General features: G+C 51.2%; 1 protein-coding gene across 7 annotated transcripts in view; it reads right to left on the bottom strand.

The window, feature by feature from the left end:
• Positions 1-355: 355 nt before the first annotated feature.
• The window catches only part of PPARD (peroxisome proliferator activated receptor delta), a 44282-nt gene continuing 29463 nt past the window's right edge, over positions 356-15174 (bottom strand). For all 7 annotated transcript variants that reach the window (XM_084611147.1, XM_084611145.1, XM_084611146.1 and 4 more), the window contains 6 exons: positions 13248-13478; positions 12064-12215; positions 10993-11131; positions 9267-9469; positions 5864-6314; positions 356-5426 (listed from right to left, as the gene is read on the bottom strand). In XM_084611147.1, the coding sequence (XP_084467273.1) occupies positions 5179-5426; positions 5864-6314; positions 9267-9469; positions 10993-11131; positions 12064-12215; positions 13248-13377 (1323 nt within the window). In that variant the 5' untranslated portion in view covers positions 13378-13478 and the 3' untranslated portion in view covers positions 356-5178. The remainder of the gene's footprint in view (positions 5427-5863; positions 6315-9266; positions 9470-10992; positions 11132-12063; positions 12216-13247; positions 13479-15174) is intronic.

Genomic DNA, 15174 nt, shown 5'->3' with positions numbered 1-15174 from the left:
AGTCCTATTGAAATAAATGGGACTAGCCGTGGGAGTAAAGTTACTTGAGTGAGTAAGCGTTCACATGATTGGCACCCAAGGCCCGAATCCTGCGACAAGCTTTGCGTGGATGGACTCCTGCCCCTGCGCAGAGTCCCATTAATGTGGGTGCAAGGACCCCTCTGTGCATTGCAAATGGCAGGATCTGGCTCTAAGAGGGACCCTCACAAAGCTCCGCCAAAAAACAGTAACTCCCAGTGACTCATCTAATGAAAGAGCTGTTGAAACTTTGCCCACAGGCAGGGCTGGGAGACACTACAAAGTGCTGAAGAAAGCATGGCAATGCGCTAAAAGTTTCTTAAATATTTAGGTCAGATTTATTTCAAGGTAAGTCAGTCTGTGACGCCGTTTATATTAAAAACACTTGGAGGTTTGTACTTCTAGCAAAAATATACATTTCAGTTTGAGGCTTGTTACAACATTGACAACGAGCAAAAGTTCCTCAAGCGATGAAGAGAACAAGAGCCCAGCATCTCTGGGGGCGAGGGCTGGCGGGGAGTCACAGCAGCCTCTCCATTCACAGCCTCGGGGCACTCCAGAGCAGGGGACTGGAGGGTCAGTACAGACACTTTGGAAAGGTACCAATCACAAACCCATCAGTCCGTCATTCACACTTCTCTGGCTCCTTTCACAAGAGGACTTCAAAGTGCTTTACAAACGGGAATTCAATCCAGCCTTACAACGCCTCTGTGAAGTAGGGAAGGAAAAGGACTAGCCTCATGAGACAGGTGGGGAAACTGCAGCAAGAGGGGAGGTATGACTTGCCAAAGGAGCCCAGCAAGCTGGCAAAGAGCTGGGAACAGGCCACAAAGGTCTCAACTCAGAGCCTCCTCCTGCACTAGCCACTAGACCAGGGGTTTCCAAACAGCAGATTGGGAGCTTGATGGACTATTGGTTCACTTCACAGTGATTTTTACGGGTGGTGCTAAGGGAACCAGCTAAGTTTGGGAACTGCTGCACTACACAACCCTCCTTCCATTAAATGTACATTGCTTAGTACTAGTGTGTGCAGCCATAAACCATACCTAGGAGGGGTAATGCCCCAGGAGTGAGAGAGTGTGTGTAAGACAAGGAGCATAAGGGTGGAATAGGGCTGCAGTTTTGGTGCAGATGACACGTCGGGGTCTGTACCAGCCCCAACCTCAGATATGGGTGCTTACTAGGGAGGACAGAAGAGGTGGGATTGCTAAGCAGTTATGGAAGGGAAACAGATTATTCCTCTGCTTCAGTAAGACATTATTGCACCAGGGTAACCCGTTACCCCAAGGGGGCGGGGAAGGAGTGTAATCCAGGTCCTTTAGCAAGCCTGCTCAGGACACCAGATGTGCCCTGCCCAGTCCTTTCACAGCCACCAGGTCTTCTCTGAAGTGTGCGCAAAAACAGCACTGCCTTATTCCAGAGACCTACTCCATGCGTGTCTCTAGAGGTCCCTTTGCTTACCTTAGAGACAGAGACGCACACACCCCATTAGCCGTGCAGGGAGCTGGAGTCTGTTCTGCCTTGTGCATCAGCAGATTTGTTACAGAACCTTTATTACCAGGCAGGATGCAGGAGCAGAAGAGAGCCCAGCTGAGCTCTCAGATCCCAGGCTGAGGCTGCAGGGAAAACTTTTTTCCACTTGTCAAGCTGAGCCCATTTGCTCTGGGATCTGTGAGACACAAAGATGGAGCTCCAGGCTGCCATCTGGCCTGCCACTTCTCCGAAGAGAACTGCATGTCCAGGCCTCCCTCTGCCCCCAATACACAGAGAAAGCTGGAGAAGAGCATCGAGGTAAACTCCCAGCGCCAAAGCCTTAGGAACTGTGCCAGCCAGTGGCTCTTACATTGGGTAGCACAGTGTAAGCAGACAGCCACCTGCTCATCTTAGAGCGATCATGGGACTAGGCCCTGCAGCGGTGTTGCGTTAATATCACTGTAAGGCAGCCGCAGCGCCGCGGTCACCTGGGAGCTCCGAACAGCAGCACAACCTCCTCCCCCGCTCCTGGGCAGGTGGCGTTCCTCCTTCCATCCTCCCCTCTACTGGTCCTGAGCTGGATCTCAGGTGGCTTTGGTCCAGCTGTCCCAGGTTAAGACTAGACAGACTCCAAAAGCCACAGGCGGAGCGTAAGTGCTGCATGCAGACGGGACCTTGGGTCAACTGCTGTGGTCCCAGCCAGAAAACCGACTCAGCCTCGAGTGGCTGGGGATACAAAGTGAGAGAACATGGGACTTCCATTTCGGAGAGGCAGACAGTACCACAAGCTGAGAGGAAGTCATGACATGAGATCGCTCTAGGTTCATTAGGGTGCGCAGCCCTTGGGTCAGACCACGAAGCCTGACAGCTAAATTGGTACTTGCAGCTGCCAAAATGGCATCAATGAATAGAGAACTGCTAGGTGGCAGTAGATTGGGTCCAGCTGCTTCGTGCCTGGCCTGGCCTCTTCGAACAGGCTTCTCTCTCTACCCCATCATAAACCCCCATTTGTCACCATGATAAATGCAGTGTTTTTGCTTCCCAGCCCCCAAAATAAATAATACTTGGTATTTATATCACACTTTACAGCTTCAATGCTTTTTACAAACACTAACTAGTTAACCTTCACAGCCCCCCTGCAAGGGAGATTAAACTATTAGTCCCATTTTACAGATGGGGAAACTGAGGCAGGACAGTTTGACTTGCCTAAGGCCACAGAAAAGGTAGTAGCAGGGCTGGGATTAGGACCCAGGAGTTCAGGCATCTCAGACCAGTGCTCGTCACTCTCCAGCAGCAGGTTTCCCTCACACTGCAGCATCAGTGCCTGCCGCTCTCCTAGAAATCTGACATGGAAGAGATCCAACAGGGCACACATCGTGTGCATGGGCCTGGCTGCTGCAGGACTGCTCCCCATGCTACTCTAACCTCTTCTATGGGATCAGCTGGGGGCACTCTGATCTGCAGAGCAGGAGTCATGCTTCGAGCTGTGCATTCACGAAGGCCTTTCCCATTCCCCATCAGCCCTTTACTTTGGAAAGCGAACGGGCCTCACAGCCCCCACCAGCCCCGCTGGAGCTCAGTGAACGGCACAGCTGCAGGGTGCTACATTTTGCCCTATGCCAGGGGCTCCCCAGCAGTTTCATTCTGCAGACCACTTGGCAAGCAAAGGGTCTCCTCACGACCCACCCGCCCTATGCCCTCAAAAGGTCTCGCCTGCAAAGCTAGATCCGCCCCTGCGCGCACCCATCCCATCTCAGCAGATTGGTGCAAGTGGAAAGCTTCACACACGACACCAGCACCTGAACCTCGAGTCAAAGTGAATTTACTGCTGGCTAGGGTCTAGGCTGCCCCAGAGACTGAAGGCCTGTCCACAGAGCTGGGGCAGCCCAGGTGGCGGCTGGGCAAGCTTCCCCCGGCGTGCTCCTCTCACATGCCCAGTTCTGAGCAGGGAGGGGTCACGCCCTTCGCCCCACTAGGCGAGCTCTGTCTCCTCAGCCCACTCACGCTGTGGCATCCCTGCCAAGACTGCCAATGAAAGTGCCGATTAGTGCCAAGGATGGTAGCAGTGCAGGAACTGGATTGAGAACCACCAGCTCATTGCACACAGGCCACTCAAGAGCCTTTGGATTTCCCACTCACTACAGGCTGGGGCTGGATCTGAGCGCATGACCTGGAGGCCAAAGGCCACTTACCCATCCTTCAACAGCTGCTCTGACCAAGCTGGAGTGTCGCATAGTGGGATCTGCAGTGGTGGGTCTTGGGCTCTTGGCAAATTACCAAAGCAGCCCCTCAGCTGGGCCAGTTTGGATGGCCTCAGTCTGACAACTTAAGCCCCCGAAATAAGTCAGTCACAGGTCACACTTGCTTCCAGGTCACCCCAGCAACCCATGCTGGGATAGTTCGGGGGAGAGACGCTACAACGTAGCTTAGTGATGGCTCCGGCCATTGCTGACACCAACCGCGCAGATGTGACCAGCCACAGCAGAAAGAGGCGGGACCCCAGGGATCGGAGGACACCAGTGTACTACAGTGTCTGTGTTGATGGGGAAGGCACCATTGTTGGCCTTACATTGAGAGGCCTCCTCTGGCTATGCCACAGGCTACAGTAGGAAGATCAACGGGGTGGGAAAGGAAACAGCAAGACAGAGAAATTACTATTACTGTTTTCTGTGACACCCTTGCCTCACCCGGCTCTGCTCACTACTGTCCCCTTCACAGCACAGCCGACCCTTCATTCTCCTAGATCAGCAGAAACTTGAGTCATTCTGACACTTCAAGTCTCCTCTGGACACCCTGGATCAAAGATTGGGAGCAACTGCGGTTTTAGCATCGGCTCTGAAGACTAAGTAGGTTCTTAAAGAGTTAATGCCCACCGCCACCATCCCCCCTACTCCATTTTCTAAGCCAATATAGGAGAGACAGGAAAAGCAGCCTTCCCCTTTGAAATCTAGGGCTACGAAGGACCAGCTCAGACCCAGCAGGGGGTCAGGTACAGGATTCCATGTTACAACCCACAGGAGTGATTCGCAAGGCAGAGGAGAATGTACATCTCCCGAGGAAGGCATGCCTGTCTTGTGAATTCAGGGGACTAACCAAAGGTCTCTCCCCGGATGAAGCATCATGTACCCTTCAAACAGTCTGGCCTTTCTCTGGGAGATTCTCTCTCGATGGATGGATGCGAGACACTTCCTTTTGTTCCAATGTTCTAGGCTTTACAGCTCTGGCCTAAGAGTCTTCCGAGTGCAATACAAAACCAATGCACAACGGAGACGTGATGTAAGTGCTGCTCCTGGATCTGCCGGATAATCGAGGTATGGAATGGTCTCATTACATCAGACCATACCCTTGTTACAATGCTGGTGCCGTAATCCCACCTTCTCTGCAATGCACGTAAACACGCGGGTCGCTTGGAAGGCAGAAGGGAGCGGCATGACAGCTGGGCTGCGGAAACAGAAGCCTCGCTTATGTTTTGCCTTTGAGGTTCATAAGTGTGTGTTAACGGAAGCCCGGGCTTAGCACGCAGTAGCCATGAAGTCTCGTGGCAGGTAGGCCTAGGTACCATATGCAGAGATCATCTAGAAAATAGTTCCAAGTAGAAGAAATGGAAGACGTTGGTTGGGGGAAAAGGGGAGGCTTCTCAGTCACCATTCAAAGTGTTTTGCTCAGGATCCATGGCTTTAAAGCTCCTCAGTACATGTCCTTGTAGATTTCCTGCAGGAGCGGGTGCAATGAGGTCTCCGTCTCTGTCTTTTTAATCTTCTGCACCAGCTGTGCATGCTCGGTCACCAGCTGCCGCAGGTCAGCCATCTTCTGGAGCAGCTTGGGGAAGAGGTACTGAGCGTCCGGGTGGTTGGCCTGCAAGTGGAACTCCAGGGCCTGGAGGATGTTGTCCTGTATCCCCTCCACCTGCTTCACGTCCATCAGGCCAGGGCGGTCTGCAGGGAGAGGATTAACGCGACTCAGAGCGCTGTCTACACCACTCCCCTGTTGAGTGCTACCCAGAGGGAAACAGACAGCTGCTTAGGGTTAGGGTCATACAGTGAATCAGAAGTTCGTGGTCCCTAGCCTTGTGTTCAGGCAACTCCCTTCACTGGGCATTTTGGGGATGGGGGCTCCACCCCCACCTTCCCTGTCTGTCTTCTGTGTTTGTTATGGCCCAACCGCACAGCGGTGCCAGGGAACACAGATCTTGGGAGTCACTGGAGGGCTTGAGTTTCAGCTGTACGTTATTCTTCCCCCTATCAATCCATTAATCCACTCTGTAGTGCACCCCTCCTGTTCCCAGCAGGAACAACCTCAGACCCACTCCCCCCAAGCCAAGCCCCATCCCTGGCCTTTTTAACAGGTGCGTGGTCGATGGGCCCCAACTCACCCCCACACAGGATAATGGCAGCCACGAAGAGAGACAGGTCGCTGTCGTCCAGCTCCAGGGCATTGAACTTCACGGCAAACTCAAACTTGGGCTCCATGATCTCGCTGAAGGGCTTGCGCAGGCTGCGTAGGAACTCGCGCGTGACAAACCCGTTCCCGTTGGCCACCAGAAGCCCGTCCTTGTTCATGATGGAGGCCAGCATGGCGAAGATGGCTTCATGGACCCCGTACTTCAGCAGAGTCACCTGGTCGTTCAGGTAGAGGCCGAGGAAGCTGGGAATGCTCTTGGCGAACTCGGTGAGCTCCCGCACTGTCTCCACCGTGGTGCACTGGCAGCGGTAGAAGACGTGGACCCCAATCTCCTTGTATGGGGGGATCCCGTTGACAAGCTGCTTCCAGACCAGCCCCTTTTCTGCCTGCCACAGGGTGTCCATGTCATGGATCACGAACGGCTGCATGGAAGAGAAGCAAACGGTCAGGATCTCTGCAATGGGGACTCGAGCTGCTGGCCATACAGAGCGATTGTGCTTTTACCTGGCCCTGGTGTGGAAGATCATTCAAAACCCCATGTGTCCCCAGCCTTCCCTTGCAAGTAATGGCAGCTGCAGCTCCGGGCCTCCCAACTGCAAGAAGCCTGCAGCTGTGCCCTGGAAATCCAGCAGCAAGCACTGCAGAGCAACCAAGGTTGTGTGCTATTAGCAGGTCATAGGAAGCCTGGAAGCACCAAGGCCTCCATTCACAGTAAAGCTCACCAGATCAGAGACAGTAATAGCATGTTGGTCAACTGCTGTGGCAAGCTTCCACCCGGCACGTCAGCGTTTTATGCTGCACGGGGCTGCCGCAGCCAGAAGCCTGTTGAACGGCAACAGCGAGAGGAGGGCTGCAGCACGTCAGGAAGCGGAGGACAACTATCACTCCTCCAAGCTACTTTTAGCCCTGGCTGTTGGAGATGCTGATCATCTCTGCGACTCCAGGCAAACCTTTGCAGAGCATCAGAAACCTTGAATGGTGATTCATGTACAGCACCATGCTCCCAAGTCAGCAGGGAAAGGAGGAGGAAAAGTGGGTGAATTCCCCAGCTGGTTTTAAATGGAACTGCTGCAGTTCATGACAACAGGTAGTGGAGAGTGTTGGTGCAGGGTTATAACTCCATCTCTGAATGGCAAAGCACTTCTAAGGCTAGGGAAAATCTACCTAGAAAGACATTTCCCCAATACAACCCCCTATCCTCACCCCACCCCCCCAAAAGAAAAAGTAACAAAGAAATGCATCAACAAAGAAATGCGTCAAATACTTGATAGGATCGTAGAATGTGGGACTGGAAGGGACCTTGAGAGGTCACCTAGTCCAGTCCCCTGTGCTGAGGCAGGGCCAAGTACAGCTAGACCATTCCTGACAGTTACAGTCTATTTCAGAAAGACATTCCTTTTGGGCATATGCAAATCATTAACTCCATGGCAGCAGGAGTCAGAAAATTGCCAGCAATGGACGTGCTGGAAATCACTAGCATGAATGGACTTGATAGTCAGTGCTATTAATTTACCTCTGGTTAACCAGTTCTTAAAACCTCCAGTGACGGGGATTCCACAACCTCCCTTGGAAGCCTATTCCAGAGCTTAACTACCCTTATTGTTAGCGAGTTTTTCCTACTATAACACCTAAAATTCCACTGCTGCAGATTACTGCTTGTCCTACCTTCAGTGGACAGAGAACAACTGAACCCATCTTCTTTATAACAGCCCTTAATATATCTGAAGACTTATGAGTCTAAAGAAAAGGAGTACTTGTGGCACCTTAGAGACTAACCAATTTATCTGAGCATAAGCTTTCGTGAGCTACAGCTCACTTCATCAGATGCTTACTGTGGAAAATACAGAAGATGTTTTTATACACACAGACCATGAAAAAATGGGTGTTTATCACTACAAAAGGTTTTCTCTCCCCCCACCCCACTCTCCTGCTGGTAATAGCTTATGTAAAGTGATCACTCTCCTTACAATGTGTATGATAATCAAGGTGGGCCATTTCCAATCATACACATTGTAAGGAGAGTGATCACTTTACATAAGCTATTACCAGCAGGAGAGTGGGGTGGGGGGAGAGAAAACCTTTTGTAGTGATAAACACCCATTTTTTCATGGTCTGTGTGTATAAAAACATCTTCTGTATTTTCCACAGTATCCATCAGATGAAGTGAGCTGTAGCTCACGAAAGCTCATGCTCAAATAAATTGGTTAGTCTCTAAGGTGCCACAAGTCCTCCTGCTCTTTTTGCGAATACAGACTAACACGGCTGTTACTCTGAAACTTATCAGTCTAAGTAAGTCACCCCACTTTGTCAACAAACCATTGATAACTACTCTGAGTACAGTCTTTCAACCAGGTGTGTACCCCCGATAGTAATTTCATCTCGACCAGCGGCTCTCAACCTTTCCAGACTCCTGTGCTCCTTTCAGGAGGCTGATTTGTCTTGCAGACCCCCAAGTTTCACCTACTTAAAACCTACCAGCTTACAAAATCAGACATAAAAATACAGAAAAAAGTGTCACAGCCACTAGTACTGAAAAATTGCTTACTTTCTCATTTTTAACCATATAATTATAAAACAAATTACAACCCCAGGTTGAGAAACCCTGATATAGTATATAAAGCAGTATATTGTCTGTATGAAAATTGTCTGAATTTTGTCTGTAGGAACATTGTCTGTATGAAATTTTAGTCTGTACTGACTTCGCTAGTGCTTTTCATGTAGCCTGTTGTAAAACTAGGCAAATATCTAAATGAGTTGACATACCCTCTGGAAGACCTCTGCGTACCCCTGGTGGAGAACCACTGATCTAGACCACATTTCTCTTGTTTCCTTATTAGAAGGTGACATGGGGCTGCATCAAAAGCCTTACTAAAAATCAAGATATCATGTCTACAGATTTCCCCCATCTACTAGGCCAAGAACCCTGTCAAAGAAGGAAGTGAGTTGCTTTGGCATGATTTGTTCTTGACAAATCTCCGCTGGCTATTACTTAGAACCCTATTAACCTCTAGGTACTTACAAACTGATTGTTTCATAATTTGTTCCAAGTATCAAAGTTAGGCTGACTGCTCTATAGTTTCCAGGGTCCTCTTTGTTCCCCTTTGTAATGATAGATACTATGTTTGCCCATCTCCAGTCCTCACCCATCCTTCATGAGTTCAAAGACCATCGCTAATAGTTCTGAGATTGCTTCAAAGTACCGCAGTGTGAAGTTCAGACCCTGCTGACTTGAATACTTGTAACTTATTTAAATAGTTTTTGACCTGTTCTTTCCCTAGCAACATGCCCTGTCCTGCCCTGCCTTGGAAATAAAGGCCAGTGCTTTTAGCGCTGTTATTAGCCCTCTGGTTTGCCCACCTGCGAGGAGCACTCACCGGGGTGCTGCCGGTCTTCCCAGTGAGGATGCCTCTTGCCTTATTTTTGGTCATGTTGAAGTTTTTCAGGTAGGCGTCGTAGATGTGCTTGGAGAAAGCTTTCAGGTCAGCCACCTGCGGGTTCTGGCAGCTGATCTCGCTCGCCGTCAGGCCCGCTACCAGCTTCCTCTTCTCTGCTTCTGGCATGCGGCCAAAACGAATGGCTGTTACGTAACAAAGTGGGCATGATCAACAAGTCCTGGGACAAACCGCAAGGGGCTAGGGACACACACGTCTGCACTGGCATCAATGACACCAGCTCCTGACAGTAAGCACCCTGCGCGTACGGGACCCTGGCTCCCATGGGAACCTCTTGTTTAAAGCCTTCGGTGTGACAGAATCATCAAGGCACCATGGTGCAGAGCTCCTCCAGGCTACACACTGCCTAGTGCATCAGTGTGAGGTCATTATAACCTCATGTTCCAATGAAGACTCTGTTTAGATCTACAGTGCGAGCTCTCCACTGCGGTAATTTGGGCTCTCAAGAGACAGAGACCTGCTCCTCGGACAGGCACTGCTCTTCGTTCAATAGGAGGATTGTTGGGCTTTAAACTACTGTGTTTTGGATAAAACTGTCCGTTCCTATGCACGCTACACGTTCCAGGAACAGACAGCAATGACAGGTAGTTGCTTGGCTCAGTAGTCAATACTGCAAGGGATTGGCACTCGGACCACAGCCCGTGCTGCTCCAGACGAATGAGACCAAGGGGAAAGTTGAGGCCAAGCACTGGGTTTAGAACTAGCTAGACGCCCAGAGCTACAGGGCTGAATCCAGAGACAATTCAGCCCTTAGGATAAAGTGAGTCGCGTACTGCGTGGGTCCTCTCTGCTCTGAGTCAACTCTGAGCCACATCCTGGCCTCTGCACCATTCCCTTTGTGCTGCTCCAGAGATGTGAAGAGTCCCTGTGCACAGGAGAACCCCTGAGTGGTGTAAAGGGGGCAGAGACAGCTCTTTGCCCCCCACTCCTGGCCCCCTCGGATATGGTGGGCATGCTAGGGGTGTGGTTGGGGCAACCTTGAAGCTGCTCTGATTTGCTCCCAGGCCTGAGCTGGCCTCCAGCCCCTCTCAGGACCAGAACAGAAATATAGCAGAAAAGCACTTACACCCACCCAGGCCCCTTCCCAGAACATTCAGCATCCCTGAGGCAAACCTTTGAGTCCCAGGGAACTTTTTAAGAGAGCAGGGGATTTGCTCTGGTGTCCGCCCCCTAAAGTTTCCCCTATTCCCCCTTCCCGCCCCCCCGTGCAGCATTCTGTGCACACAGCTAGCTGCTGCTCCCCCCCAGAAGAGGCTGGACTGGGCACACACAGCTTTGGAGGTGAAAGGAGCTACAGGAAAGTAAAATGCTGTTTGCTATTTTTTCCTCTGGATGCCCTTTTGCTCTGTTGTCACTTGAAGGGACCTCTGTAGCTGCCTGGCTTCATTCAGGAATGAGACTGCCTCTGTCTGCACTGCACTGCAGACCTGACCGAGGTCTGGCCAGGCAGGACAATTTCTGTTTGCACAAGGGACTAGTGATGTTGAGAGCTCAGCTCGAGACATTTTAAAGCGGCACCAACTGTCAGAACCTGCTAGGCACCTGGCCTCTTGAAACCTGGCCCCTATGCGGTGTCTCAGTTGGGTGCCCTCGATCCTTTCGGAGACCGTTGCGCACCACACGCACAATCGCCACCCGCGCCCCTCACCGTTGTGCGACATGCCCAGCGAGAGGCATTTCTGGAAGCGACAATATTGGCACTTGTTGCGGTTCTTCCTCTGGATTTTACAGTTCCGGTCACACTTCTCGTACTCCAGCTTCATGCGGATCGTCCGACGGAAGAAACCCTGCGGGGGAGGGGGGTGTTGCAGAGGGAGTCGGGAGAGAGAAAGCAGCATTACTAACAGTGCCTCAGAACAGCATCAGCTGACGCCTGCAAAAGGCTGCCTGCGGTGCTCCAGGCTTCGTGCCGCTCTGACCCTCTTAAAGGTTCACTCCGGGTGGAGAGGAGGTACCGGCAGCAAGCAGAGAAGCTACCAAACGAAGAGATCACTTTCCATTCAGTCCTCTTGGAACAAAAAGAGCCTCTGTCACAAGGGGGACGACGCAGAAGGCATTGCCGAGGGCCAGGGAAGGCCTTGATGTTTTGTACACAAGTCGAGAAACCAGGTGGTTGCAATACCACACGTGGCCAGGAGGGAGAGACGAACAAAACAAGTTCTAACTTCCCAACTCCCTCCCTGTCGACTCCAGCATTTGCTAGCCCTAAGGAATGTTTGGCAGCACCCAGGCGCTGGCTAACGCAGCCCCTCCGGCATCTGCTGTGGGGGAAGGAATTTTATAGCCACAGTCAAGCAAGGGCCGCATGCTCACAGGGCGAAAGAACACATGTCCACTGCTGGCCTGCGGCAGAGATCAGCCAAGGAGCTGCTTTAAAAGTGAGCCCAGTGGTCCCGGAGTTTTGCTATATGAAGCGCAATGAGGGGACAAGAGCAGAGCTACGTTGCTGCTCAACTCCTGCACAATGTAGGACCCAAGGCAGCTCTTGCCTCTCCCAAGGCAGAGCCTCTGCCCTTTCTGTTCCTGTCTGTCCTTCCACTCCCCCACAATCATGATCCATTAACACCACAGCCCACAGAGTTAAGGGCAAGATCAGAAGCCCAGGCTATTAGGAACTCAGAGGGTTTCAGTTTTAGTTCTCCAGGGGAGACACAGAAGGGCGCAAAGCCTCGCTCTGTTGCCTTCGCAATGGACAGGGTCTGTTGCATGCACTCCGTACCTTGCAGCCCTCGCATGCATGCACTCCGTAATGAAATCCTGATGCTATATCCCCACAGACCCTGCATTCCACATTCAGACTTGCAGCAGACGTCTCCTCGCAGCCCATCTGGAGTTGGTCCGACAGGGATGGAGAAGAGCTCTGGGAGAGGTCTAAAGGGACACAAAGAGGAAACGAAAAAAGCGTTTCTAGGCTGGTGGAGCATGCACATGAGTATTTAACAGTCCTACAGAAGAGTGACGGAACAGAGAAGATCTCCTTTCCAGGTCATCAGATCCCATGACAGAAGCTCTCTATGGTCAGGCTACTGGCTTCTGCACGTTATTGATGGGAAACAACAGTTTTCATATGTAACAATTTCAATCGTTTATGTTTTCTTCCTTTTGGCATTTGGATTCAGGCTGGACAATGAAACCCAATGGGTAAATTCCATATTCCCAGTTCTTAGGCATTAGCCCGATGCTGTTGTGCTGGGCTCCTCAGGATGGCAGGAGAGAGATTTAAGCAATAATAAAATACTTGCTTCACAGCGAGCTTTCCCTCCCCCCACTGAAACCCAGGCACTAAATTCTGGGCCTAAAATTACTTGAGCGTTCCTTTAATTTTTGTCTTCTGACTCTCAGCAAATGGCCAAGCAGAGCGAATAACCTTCTTTTCAGTGAAATGATTAAGCCTTCCAGGAGCTTGGCTGCCAATGAATCAGTTCAGAAAAAAAGATTAAAACAATCCAGACTCCATTCACACGCAAGTCCCTGTGCAGCTCAGCACACAGGAACAGACCAGTGCCCGGCACATCTGGCAGGAGCCAACAGCTGCTGCTTCAAAGGGAGGCAAGCTTCCTGCAGCCCTTCATTCACATCACTGTCCAGGGGGCAGAAAATTCCTTCCTATCTCAAGACAAGTTGTGGCACAGGGCAAGATTCCTCTCACTTTAAGCTGGAAATTCTATTCCTAGTTATACAAACATCTGGTCATTTTCAGCCTCTTGTTCGAGCACTCTCGGCCAAAAGCCTGGAGCTGGGGAACGTACTCCTGACAGGGCTGTGCCACTCTGGCCCCCCTGCATGATGTGTTCCTTAATGCAGGCATTTTCCATGGGAAAAATGGTTTTCACCCTGTGAAGCCAGCACCCATTGTTCACTGGATACAGCTGCTTGATGCCCAGCTGCGCCCCTCCCACTTACCTGTATAGCTGCTAGAAGGCAGCGAACTATCTGGTCCTCCACTTGGGTCTGAGGTGTCATCTGCTGCTATCACTGCCTCTTCCTTTTCCTCCTTCTTGACCTCAAGTACTTCCTTCTGTAGCTGTTCCATAACTGATCACCCCTCAGTGCCAAGACTGCAGCCCCTGTCATAGCTCTGGCATCATCCGCGTCTGTCCGGAGATGGACCCCTCCCGGGTTGTTCCTGCTAGCCTGTGGGAAAGATGGGAAACATCAGCGGCCATCAGCAGAACAGCAGCTTTTGTGCTGAGCTCCTATCACACAGCAGCCGAGAAGGAGAGAGAGACGGACTACAACCCTGCTCGTCCCACTCTGGCTTTCCTACCTATCCCAAAAAGGAAGCCGGGCCAGGGACCTTTGGCAGGTTATTGCTATGGCCAAGACACCGACTTCCTCCTTAGAAAGACGCTTCTCTCTCCAGACCCGGATAATTACGAGCTTCCAGTACAAACGGTCCATGTTCATGTAGTTCATTCAGAAAGCACTGATTTTCTCCACTCTAAAATCCACAGCAAGTCTTCTAGTTCAGTCCCCAGATAGAGCCCAATGGCCGCATGGCTCCAGACTGCATGCTGTCCCAGAGGAAACACACACTGCAAAACAGCAGAGGAGACGGGAGCCCAAGAACCTGGCCCCATTCCTCCCTTTGCAGATCTGCAGGTACTAGGAATGCTAGGGAGATGTCCCACTATAACTTGGGGTCGGAGGGTCTGATGTCACAAGGGAGCTACCAGAGTCGGTGGCTCAGGAGCTGTAGCTAACCACCTTCAGTTGGAAGAATGATTAATGTGATGAGGGTGAGGGAAGAAAGGAGAAAGTAAACCAGAGTCCTTCCGCCTAATTATACATTTGTTGGTCTGCACGACTGCCTGAATCAGGCACCAGAGTAGGCCAGAGCAATCCACGTTTCTGCAGAATCCTATCCAAAGCTGCGGGGCAGAAGCTGGGCATATCATCACGTTGGGTCCTTCCAGAACAACACTGCTGAAACCAGGGACTGAGACAGCAGCCACGATGGATGAATTACACCGGAGCTACTGCCTAATTCATTTATATTTACAGGCAAGCGCAAACACAGATGAGGCCAGGGAGAATAGCAAGGCATACAAGAGGCCACCACTACTCCGGATTATATTGCACATTCCTTCCAAGGCTCTCAAAGCACTTCACAAGGGAAGGCCAGGATCATGAACCACATTTAACAGACAGCAAAACTGAGGCACAGAGAAATGCAGTGACTTGCCCACGGTCACACAGGGAGCTAGCGGCAGGGCTGGGAATCCCATGCCCTGTCCACTAAACCACAAGGCCTGTCTGAACATATTACATTCCACTCATTAGGTCTGATCCTGCCACACCCACCAAGCTGAAAGCTTTAATGATGTTACTAGGAGAGTGACAGGGAAACAAATTTAGTGCCCCATGCGACAGACACTGCCAGACAAAGGCTCAATGCAATAGCACTGAACCCAGTGGCTAGCAAGAAGCCGCAGGTCTCTCTACTGGCTACTCGCTAGGGCGACAGCCTCCTGTGGGCCTCTGGGATCACACTGGTTTCAGTCATGCTGCGAGAAGTTACATCATTGCTATTGCTGCATGTTTCTTTTTATTCATTTATGTTGTAACTGGCCCCCCTTGCTCTGCCAAAAATCAGTCATTTAAATATTTTCCTATTGCTCCATGCAGCTGCCGAGCCGCGCTCCACCACAAAGTCTAACAGCGACAAAATCTGCTGTACAGTCCAGCTAGTGTCTTAATCCCAGCCTTCCTTTGGGAGGATTAGCAAACTAGCTCCTCGCCTCCCCATGCCCTCCCTTCCCTCTGACGCCCCCATCTCCTCCCCAAGACACACTGGGGCAAGGGCTAAGATGTGCTCTAGCCACACAAT

This window comes from Lepidochelys olivacea, assembly GCF_965140295.1.
Source record: "Lepidochelys olivacea isolate rLepOli2 genome assembly, chromosome: 21".
NCBI lineage: Eukaryota > Metazoa > Chordata > Testudines > Cheloniidae > Lepidochelys > Lepidochelys olivacea.
Note: the sequence above shows the minus strand (reverse complement) of the source record. Positions and strands in the feature narration are given on the sequence as shown.